Source organism: Sinocyclocheilus grahami, unplaced genomic scaffold (genome assembly GCF_001515645.1).
Source record: "Sinocyclocheilus grahami isolate Dianchi unplaced genomic scaffold, SAMN03320097.WGS_v1.1 scaffold851.1, whole genome shotgun sequence".
Taxonomy (NCBI): domain Eukaryota; kingdom Metazoa; phylum Chordata; class Actinopteri; order Cypriniformes; family Cyprinidae; genus Sinocyclocheilus; species Sinocyclocheilus grahami.
Genome location: NW_015506030.1, coordinates 69730 through 80740, shown reverse-complemented (window position 1 = coordinate 80740; position 11011 = coordinate 69730). Strand labels below are relative to the sequence as shown.

At 40.1% G+C, this 11011-nt stretch overlaps 1 protein-coding gene across 1 annotated transcript in view; it reads left to right on the top strand.

Moving 5' to 3' along the window:
* The window catches only part of LOC107562947 (WD repeat-containing protein 81-like), a 10955-nt gene extending 230 nt beyond the window's left edge, over positions 1 to 10725 (top strand). Inside the window, 11 exon segments of the mRNA XM_016247709.1 lie at positions 1 to 162; positions 475 to 3992; positions 4126 to 4233; positions 4327 to 4520; positions 4607 to 4788; positions 4915 to 5080; positions 6045 to 6210; positions 6317 to 7144; positions 7819 to 7994; positions 8572 to 8892; positions 9781 to 10725. The exon segment at positions 1 to 162 is cut by the window's left edge and continues 10 nt beyond it. Of these exon segments, the coding sequence (XP_016103195.1) occupies positions 1 to 162; positions 475 to 3992; positions 4126 to 4233; positions 4327 to 4520; positions 4607 to 4788; positions 4915 to 5080; positions 6045 to 6210; positions 6317 to 7144; positions 7819 to 7994; positions 8572 to 8892; positions 9781 to 10107 (6148 nt within the window). The 3' untranslated portion in view covers positions 10108 to 10725.
* The last annotated feature ends 286 nt before the right edge of the window (positions 10726 to 11011 follow it).

Genomic DNA, 11011 nt, shown 5'->3' with positions numbered 1-11011 from the left:
TCAGATGAAATTGCCATCTGGTTGGACACGTGTTTGTATCCAAGGTCTTAGAAAGTGCAAACTGGCATACCGATTAGCCAGGGAGCCAGGCTGCCATGGGGAGGGACTCTCACTGGACTCTTTCATGACTCTGATGCAGGGAGTATCCCAGTCTAATTTCAGGTAAAATGCTATGTCTTTTCTAGATGCTTTGTGTGAGAATATACTTGCGTAATTGTTGTTTTTTTTATTCTGTTGATTAAAACAATCTGTTTAAAATCACTTTGTATTCAGATGTGTAAATTTGCACAATATAGGCATATATCAGTTTTTTGCTGATGTTAGAATTGGATATTTAATTGTGCTTGCTCATTCCATATAGAATTCTTCTCTGTGCTGTTACGTTTATATTATTTTCTAAACAATGAGAATTTGGTTAACTTTTTGAATCAGTGTTTACTTGAAATATCATTTTATATTTTTTTTTTTCTTCAGAAATCTATGGCGTGAAACATACATGAATCGTGTGCAACCATATGCAGATTCCATTGAGCAAACACCTGTTTTGGCCATTGATGCTGTTCGCCAAGCCTTACAGAAACTGTTTTGCTCCAGCTTTATCTCTACCGATCGAGTGTCACCGTCCCTCTCTCCAGCCAAAGAGAAGGAGAAAGACAGCCCATTCCCATCCAAACAAAGTACTGACAGTTTGTGTCCAAATGTGCTACCTGCAGAATGCTTGCTGGAGTCGGAGGAGGTTCTTTATGTGGTTTTCCCGTACACACAATACACTGTTCATGACATTGTCACTTACAGTCCAGCTAAGTTGGCTAACAGCCATGCTAAGATATTGTTCATTCTGTACCAACTACTCATAGCAGTGCGCGAATGTCATTCCTCAGGGCTACTGTGTGGCGAACTCTCCTTACTTGACATTGCAGTTGATGAGCAGCTCTGCAGTCGCCTAAAGATATCACTGGCACATTATGAAAAGTTTGGAGAGTTCTGGGATGCTGTGCCGCATGCATTAGGAATTAAAGTGCCAACAAGTGTTACAGCAAAAGACAATCAGAGTCATAACAGTGGTGTGGAAGAACATCTTTGTAGAAATTGTCTGGATGAGCTCAAATCTCTGGTCCTAGACTGGGTTAATGGTCGAGTCAACAATTTCCAATACCTGATGGAATTAAATCGACTGGCTGGGAGGCGTGAGGGAGACCCAAACTATCATCCGGTTTTACCTTGGGTGGTCGATTTCACTGTGCCATATGGAAGGTTTCGTGATCTCAAGAAGTCGAAATTTCGTCTGAATAAGGGTGATAAACAACTAGACTTCACGTATGAAATGACCAAAGAAGCACTTGCAGCAGCTATTGGAAGTGGTGGAAGCAATTTTGCCTCAGACCTTGGTGGACCGGTAGTACCTGGTGGCTCAGGCCAGTCGGATCACCTCCATGTTCCCCATCATATCTCAGATGTTCTGTCAGACATCACTTATTATGTCTACAAAGCTAGACAGACACCCAAATCTGTACTGTGCAGCCATGTTCGTTCGCAGTGGGAGCCCAATGAATATCCAGCTAGTATGGAACGTATTCAGAGTTGGACCCCAGATGAATGCATCCCAGAATTCTACACGGATCCCACAATATTCCACTCCATTCACCCAGATATGCCAGACCTTGATATACCTCCATGGTGTAACTCCTACGAAGAGTTTATTGCTGTGCATAGACAACTGCTAGAGAGTCGAGAAGTGTCTCAACAGTTGCATCACTGGATTGACCTAACATTTGGCTACAAGTTATCAGGTAAAGAAGCCGTCAAAGCTAAGAACGTGTGCTTGCACTTGGTGGATAATCACACCCATCTCACCAGCTACGGAGTTGTGCAACTGTTTGACCACCCTCACCCACCTCGTCTTGCACCTTACCAGTATTCACCTCCAGAGCCTCCCCACTTTGGGCCTGTCAGCGTAACGACCTGGCAGATTCCACCACTTGAAACCACAATGGATGGTGTGGATGGACTGGTCCCGGAAACAACAGGATGTGAATCCAGTGGTTGGTCAGTGGTAGGTCGGGACGAGGAGCTTGAGCAAGCAATGGAAGCCCTTGACTTAAGTGGCTCGTCATCATCTAATTCTGTTCCAATCCCTTTGGTTGGTTCTGCTGGTGGAAAAACCAGTGGAGAGAGTATTGCTTTGGCTGTGTCTCCTTCTCATGGTTCTTTCCCTGGTGAAACACCTGGAAATGTCACAAATACCTTAGGATCAGGTATTAGAGCATCCGTGCTTCACAGAGCAGCCTCTGTTAGTAAAAGGCCAGAGGCATCAAATTTTGAGGATTTTAAGATAAGCCTGCCAGAGGGATTCAAACCTTTGCAGCCTTTGGAAGAGTTAGAAAAGCTCAACAACTTCTTGGTGAAAGGTCTACACTGTCAAGTCCAGCATACAATGGATCTTGGCATGAACAAGAAAGACTTGAGATCTCTACTGAAAGCTCCTCTGTCAATCACAGATCTTTTCCAGAGAGATATGCAAGCCTTGGGTGTTCTTATTGCTGAGATCTTTTATTCCTCCAAACTGCGGGGACTGAGACCAGGAACACATCTGATTGATCGATTTAAAGCAGTATTGAAGCTGTGCTCTACAAACCTTCGAGATGTTCCATTACCTCTCCATCATGCACTAGAGACACTTCTGCAGGTCCACAAGCATTGCTCTAAGACAGAAACATTCACAATACACCCACAAGGACTACCGTATCTGTTCAAATATGACCCTATATGTGAGGGTCTTCCACCACCAAACCCTTGGCAAATGCTTAGTCCTGTTCTTTCCCCTCTACCCTTTCCAGCATATTTCCCAATACTGCATAGATTCATATTCTCCTACCACTCCAAGATGGAGTCCATTAACAGTGTTCAGGGCCGTGACATTATTTTTAGCTTATGGCAACAGCTGGAGACACTTCTCAAGGACAACATAACTGCAGAGGGGCTTGAGATTCTTCTACCCTTTGTGCTTTCTGTGATGTCAGAAGAGTCCACTGCTGTTTATGCTGCCTGGTACTTATTTGAACCCGTGTCCAGGGTTCTTGGGCCTCGCAATGCCTCCAAGTACCTACTAAAGCCTCTGGTAGGTGTGTACGAGAATCCCAGATGCCTTCGAGGCCGCTTCTACCTCTACACGGATTGCTTTGTGCTGCAGCTTATTGTAAGACTGGGTTTGCAAGCCTTTCTTTCCAGCCTTCTTCCACATTTTCTGCAGGTCATCACTGGCTTTGAAAGCTGCAATATAGCTGCAGGGACTGAATGGGAAGGTCTGAAGGTTTTAAGGGGAGTTGCTGGTGCCTTAGATGAGGAAGAGGAGGACTATGATTGTGAGGATGGAAGGTCTTCTACTGCTACATCATCTGGCAAAGTAGGAGGAGGCAGCGGAGGTGGTAGTGGAGGTGTTGGTGTTGTTGGAGACCAAGGACTTGTGGATTATTCCTCAGGCATCAGTCTCAATGACCAGGTTTTTCTGACTGAAGGCGAGGACTTTCAAAATGGCTTTTATGTGAATAATAGTGCATCTGGGGCAACAATGGCGCTTGCTGCCAAACAGCAGACCCAAAGCCTTGCAAGCAAAGATCAAGACCAGGAATCTCTCAGCGTGGGAAAACTGAGCGACAAGAGCAGCGCTAGTGAGGTGTCCATTGGAGACCGTTCAAGTTTAAAGTCTGTTGACAGTAGTCAGGACCTGAAGCAAGCTAGTGATGGTGAGGATGGTGGAGAGCTTGAGGACGAGGAGACAGTGGAAGACCGAGAAATTACAGTGCAAAGGGTGCCCAGTCTAGAGATGACTCTTTCAGTTTGCACAGAGGAGTCTGAGGCAACCGTGGCCACGCTTGAGGGAGACGTCATGAATGGAATTGTGCAAGAAGATGCAGAGAAAAACATGGAAGAAGACGACACTGAACATGACCCTTTAAATGACTCTGAGGAAAAAGAACACAAGATATTGTTAGGTGAGTTAGAACAGATGTGTTTTTTTTGGTCATTTTGAGCATTTGTTTGATTTATTTGTACGTTTAATATTCATAGTAGCAGACTTTATTGAATTATGCAATACCAAAAAACAACAACATTGTCTTTTCCCAGACACTGTTTGCAAAACTGTCAGATGGCTGTCTGCAAAACTGGGTCCGACATTGACATCTCGATTCATAGCTAGGAACCTGCTGCGACTTCTTACTACATGTTACATAGGTACAATTTCTGAACTGCATACACTTACCTCTATATTCTGTGGTATTTGGTGGTTTTGTTGTCTCTGTTAAAAGTAATCTTTTTCTTTTTAAGGTCTTGATAAACACCAGTTCATGCTCTCTGCAAATGAGGAAAATAGCCTTGATAGCGTAGGAAGTGTGTATGAGAAGAAGCCAGTTGTTGGTGACCAGACTGCACGACCAGTTCTTGAGTGTCTTATTTACATAGCACATCTCTATGGAGAACCAGTCTTGACTTACCAGTATCTACCCTACATTGGTTACCTGGTAACTCTGAAATTTCTGAATCCCACTGATTAACAGTTTGTCTTGTAAAATTTTTACTTAAAAGTTTACATCCTTGAAACTTGCAGGTCTCTCCGCCGCCTTCTTGCCGTTTGAACACTCGAAAGGAGGCAGGACTTTTGGGCGCTGCGGTACTCACTCAGAAGATTATAGTGTTCCTGTCGGACACCACTCTAATGGATATGCTGATGAAGATTAACCAGGAGGTTCTGCTGCCTCTGCTGGATTTGTTAACATCAACTAAGATGGGGTAAAAGTGCATCAGTCATAGTCAGGAAGTTACAACTTGGCAACTTGTGAAAATCAGAGCTGCCCTCTGCTTAATGTTCCATGTGCACTAAAATGAACTCTTAATAATTTGTTTCTCTGTGTTCAGTTTTCCTAGTGGAGTGCAGACTCGTTCTGCGGTATGTCTAAAGACTCTGAGCCTCATGGCACTGATCTGTCTGCGTATTGGCCGAGAGATGGTACAGCAGCACATGGCAGAAACCCTCTCCAGGTTCTTCCGGGTTTTCTCCTTGCTGCAGTATCTGCAAAATCAGGTAACCATAGACAATTTAAAATATCGTATAATGATCTTTTTTTTTTGTAGGGATGCATGCTTTATCAATATCATATTTGTAATCGGATGATATGATTGAGGATTTTTTTTAGTTTATCTGGATATTGGATATTTAATTGCTCATGCTCACTTCATCTATTTTTACATTTAACCTTTGCCATCATCTAACACTTACATAAAGTCAATCTTTAAAAACAATATCATTTTATAATTTTACAACACTGTTAGATGTAATCTTATGCACATCTTAACAGTATCATATTTTCATACTGTAGATTACAATTATGTCTAAATTCATTTATAGCATTTAAAACAATCAGTTTTATTACATTTAATTTATTTAACAAAAAAAGTATAGGAAATAGTATAGAATTTTAATATCAGTGCATCCTTATTTATTTGTTTTTCATTTGTTTAGTTTCATGTTGTATATATGAGTCTTCCTGACAGTTTTGTAAAATTGGAATATACACTACCGGTGAAAAAAATAAATATATATATATATATATTTTTTTTTTTTCCTGTTTGTTGTTTTTGAACGACTTCTCTTATGGTCACCAAGGGTGCATTTATTTAAGAAATTTCAAATTTAGTGTCACATGATCCTTCAGAAATCATTTTAACTGCGCTCAAGGAAAAAATCGTATTATTATCAATGTTGAAAACAGTTGTGCTGACGTGCTTAATTTTTTTGTGAAAAACATGATACATTTTTTTCTTTTGTAGCATTATAAATGTGTTTTACTGTCACAAATTTTTTAATTAATAAAATAATTAATGTCTTTCAAAAAACAAAATCCTACTGACCTCAAACCTTTGAATGGTAGCATACTTTGAAATTATCCTCAGAGAATTTTTAATACTTGGCCGATATAGTTTGTAGTCTTATTCATAAACAACTACATCATTACTTAATGATTGAAACGAATTTTCTTTATGTGCAGATGGGAAGTGCCCCACGTAGGGAGGTTGGAGACAGCACATACTTGGATGTGTGCATTCCAGATGGAACAGAGATTACTTGTGAGCTTGGGGTTTTGGAGGAACTTCAGGCTGTGTTTAATCCTGAAATGGCTTATGCATCTTACATTCCTTTCTACTGTCTTGTTGGTAAGCCACATTTCTACTGGTTAGCTTGATAAACACAGCTTTTAAGCATTGATAAATGTGTTCCTATTCATCTTCATTAGCTGAGTTGTATATACTTTTTTTTTAGGTGATGCAGCGATTCGTAAACTGGTTACAAATCATGAGCTAGTTTGGAGTCTGGCTCAGTCATATCATGAACGAGCAAGTCCGGGTAGCCCAGAAACCAACCCTGCTGGAGGTCAGAAAACTACTGCTATGGGCCTCTCTCCTAGTATGGGCCGCCATATAGGTCGTAGTCCCTTCCCTGCTCCCTCGTCCACTTCCACACCACTAGGTGGAGACATCCTGCCTGAGTCAGGAACCTTTGGCAGTCATCTGGTGGGTAACCGTATCCAGGTACCCCGGGACACTGAAGCCTGTGGGAGTCCTAACTTGTCCTCTTTGGAAACATGGACACGGCCATATGGCAGCAGTGCTCCTCAGACGAGTCTAGCCACCACTGCACTTTCCTCAGCCGGACCTTCTTTCTCTCACTCTTCATACTCTTGGGTCCTGGGACCCACACCGGAGGACAGCGCACTGAAACAGGACCTCCCACGCAGCAGCCGTTCTCTGCAGGGTAACTGGCTTGCCTATTGGCAGTATGAGATCGGTCTTAACCAGCAGGACTCGCACTTCCACTTCCACCAGATCCGTCTTCAGAGTTTCCTGGGCCACTCAGGCACGGCAAAATGTCTGGCGCCACTAGCAGGGGAGGACTACTTCCTTTCTGGGAGTAAAGACAAAACGGTGAGGCTGTGGCCGCTTTATAACCATGGAGATGGCACACGAGAGGTTGAACCCCGACTCACATACACAGACCACCGCAAATCTGTCTTTTATGTTGGCCAGCTAGAGGCCTCACAGGAAGTGGTGAGCTGTGATGGTACTGTGCATCTGTGGAATCAATTCACAGGTGAGAGAGAGTAACAATATTGTTAATTTGAGCATCTGTAGTATTACAGTATTGTAGCAACTGTCCTTTTGTGGCATAGGATAAGTGAATTTGGGTGATTAATCTTTTAATTTGTATTATTTTTTTATATTTATTATTTTATTTACATTAAAAACATAAACAAAAAATCTTACCCATCCCAAAATAAAATGGTAATATATGAGAGTTATATGCTTTCAATTTTAACTTTTAATAATGCCTTCAGTAAAAAAAACTTTTTTACTATTATAAAAATACAAATTATTACTTGGAAAACAAAAAAATTCAAATGATCAATTCAAATTCAAAAATTATGATAAAAAAAAAATTCTGATTGTCCCACAGTCATTTCCAGTGTCAGCAGAGAAATATGAAATGTGATATATTTTTGTGCATAATTCAATCAAGCTGCAAACGTTATGAAATGATTATTTAATTTCAAAAAGCCATAGCAATTTTATTACAAAAAATGCATTTCCACAACTGTCATTTCCATCACATAATGATATTATTAATAGATCATTAATATACAAAGTGTATACATTACTACAGATTCCACTACAGATAATGCATATATAGATTGTGTTTTGACTCTGTCTGTCAGATTGACAGCTTTAACATAATTGTTTGTTTGGCTCTCTCTTTCATGTAACTAGGTCAGAATATTCGTTGTTATGAAGCTCTGGACGGCAAGAACCCCATCACGGCCGTCGCCACTATGCCTGCTCCTCACTGCAGTGTAGTGTTTGCTAGTGCAGACTCTGTGCTGCGTTTCATAGACATGCGCAAACCTGGCTTGCAGGTATTGCTCAGTCCTCTTTCATCAATACATGTTATGTTACAAGCCATTTTCAGATAATTTTTTTTATTACTGTTCAAAAGATTTTTAAAGTACTTTTTTAAAGTAATTTTGAGAAAGAATGCATTACATGACAATATAGACATGCATAATGTTGCAAAATATTTTTATTTCAAATAAATGCTGTTCTTTTCAACTTTGTTCATCAAAGAATCCTGAAAATCAAATAAATATAGCTTTGATGAGCATAAGAGACTTCTCCCAAACTTCTGAACTGTGCTGTATGTGCTGAAAACTTCTTATAAATCAGTAATGGTTTGTATCATTTGTCATTCTTTTCCAGCAAAAGTGTTGTTACGAATTTATGTGGTTACTTGTTTGGTTAGATTTGTAAACATTTTGGGTTACAAATTGTGATTTGTAAATAAAAAGCTTTTTTTTTGTGAAGAAAAAATGAAATTACAAATGTAATTATTTATATATAACATACAAAATAAATAAAAAATACGGGCTAGTAAAAATCAGAAGTACTTGGCTGGCTAAATGTAGATACTTCCCCATCCATTTGTTACTGACAGTGTTTTTTTTGTGTGTGTGTATAATTTTGTAGGCAGCAGAGGGAAATTTGCTGATTAGCTCTTCATCAGACCACACACTGACCGTCTGGAAAGATGTGGAGCACAAGCCACTCCACCAGTACAGGACTCCATCTGACCCCATCCATGCATTTGATCTTTATGGTACTGAGATTGTGGCAGGTACTGTTGCTAACAAGATTGGGGTGTACTCCATTTTGGACAGCACCGCCAACCTGGGGGGATCCACCAAGCTCAGCACAGAGAACTTTCGTGGGACTCTCACAAGTCTGTCTTTGTTGCCTACCAAGAGGCTTCTGCTGCTCGGCTCTGACAACGGTGCCATCAGGCTGCTAGCTTAAACTAGCTAGTGTTACTTTTTCAGAAAATTATATTCCTCGTGCCACCTTTGGGCTCCTTTCCCAGAATGAAACGATCTTGCCAAACATGCACAACCTGTTTCAGTCGCAGAAGGAGCAAGCCTGATATTTCCATTTTAAACTAGCTGAAAGAGAACTTAAAACCTCGCTCTTTAGTAAGTGACCAAAACTGAATATTGCCTCTAATTCATACATTCAAAAGGATTGTCTTTTTTATGATTTTTAGGGTTCATGTGATATAACTGCACTAGCTGCTTTGTACGTCATAATCAACTCTGTAAATTCTCTTCAAAAAAGTCAGATGAATGGATATTTAGATGCACGCATGAGATGAGTAAAGTAATTTTGAGAAAGAATGCATTACATGACAATATAGACATGCATAATGTTGCAAAATATTTTTATTTCAAATAAATGCTGTTCTTTTCAACTTTGTTCATCAAAGAATCCTGAAAATCAAATAAATGCAGCTTTGATGAGCATAAGAGACTTCTTTGAAAAACAAACAAACAAACTTCTCCCAAACTTCTGAACTGTGCTGTATGTGCTGAAAACTTCTTATAAATCAGTAATGGTTTGTATCATTTGTCATTCTTTTCCAGCAAAAGTGTTGTTACGAATTTATGTGGTTACTTGTTTTGTTAGATTTGTAAACATTTTGGGTTACAAATTGTGATTTGTAAATAAAAAGCTATTTTTTGTGAAGAAAAAATGAAATTACAAATATAATTATTTATATATAACATACAAAATAAAAAATACGGGCTAGTAAAAATCAGAAGTACTTGGCTGGCTAAATGTAGATACTTCCCCATCCATTTGTTACTGACAGTGTTTTTTTTGTGTGTGTGTATAATTTTGTAGGCAGCAGAGGGAAATTTGCTGATTAGCTCTTCATCAGACCACACACTGACCGTCTGGAAAGATGTGGAGCACAAGCCACTCCACCAGTACAGGACTCCATCTGACCCCATCCATGCATTTGATCTTTATGGTACTGAGATTGTGGCAGGTACTGTTGCTAACAAGATTGGGGTGTACTCCATTTTGGACAGCACCGCCAACCTGGGGGGATCCACCAAGCTCAGCACAGAGAACTTTCGTGGGACTCTCACAAGTCTGTCTTTGTTGCCTACCAAGAGGCTTCTGCTGCTCGGCTCTGACAACGGTGCCATCAGGCTGCTAGCTTAAACTAGCTAGTGTTACTTTTTCAGAAAATTATATTCCTCGTGCCACCTTTGGGCTCCTTTCCCAGAATGAAACGATCTTGCCAAACATGCACAACCTGTTTCAGTCGCAGAAGGAGCAAGCCTGATATTTCCATTTTAAACTAGCTGAAAGAGAACTTAAAACCTCGCTCTTTAGTAAGTGACCAAAACTGAATATTGCCTCTAATTCATACATTCAAAAGGATTGTCTTTTTTATGATTTTTAGGGTTCATGTGATATAACTGCACTAGCTGCTTTGTACGTCATAATCAACTCTGTAAATTCTCTTCAAAAAAGTCAGATGAATGGATATTTAGATGCACGCATGAGATGAGCTGCTCAGGAAAGTTAAAGTGTGGTTCTAGTGTAGCGTTTACACTTTCCATTAGATGAGTGAAATCACCAAAAACAACACTGTGAGAATCACAGGCTAGACTATGTAGATCATGTCATATGATTCGATTCACCAGACTTGCTCAGCAACTATGCAGTATTCATGGTAGACCTTTATAGTGCACCATTTTTGGCACTTTTTTTCTATACTACGCAGTATGTTTCATCATCCATGTCAATGGGGCATAAAGAACTAGACAAATGTGATCAAAATGTGACCTTGGTCAAGTCCAAGATGACTCTCCATTCTGTTACTGTACACTGATTGAGAGTGTAAACACCTAATATGCAACGGGACGGTCCTTAATCCTGAAATTGGACCCTCTGACATTTAAAATGTATCTAATGACTATATAGATCAGTTTGATGCTGTATTAACCTTAATGATGTAGTAATTCACTTGTTTGTCATATCAACCCCAGGTCAAGCAACATGTTACATTTTACACACACCATACTGTATGTATGTTTGTATTGAGCCTAATGCTTACTAT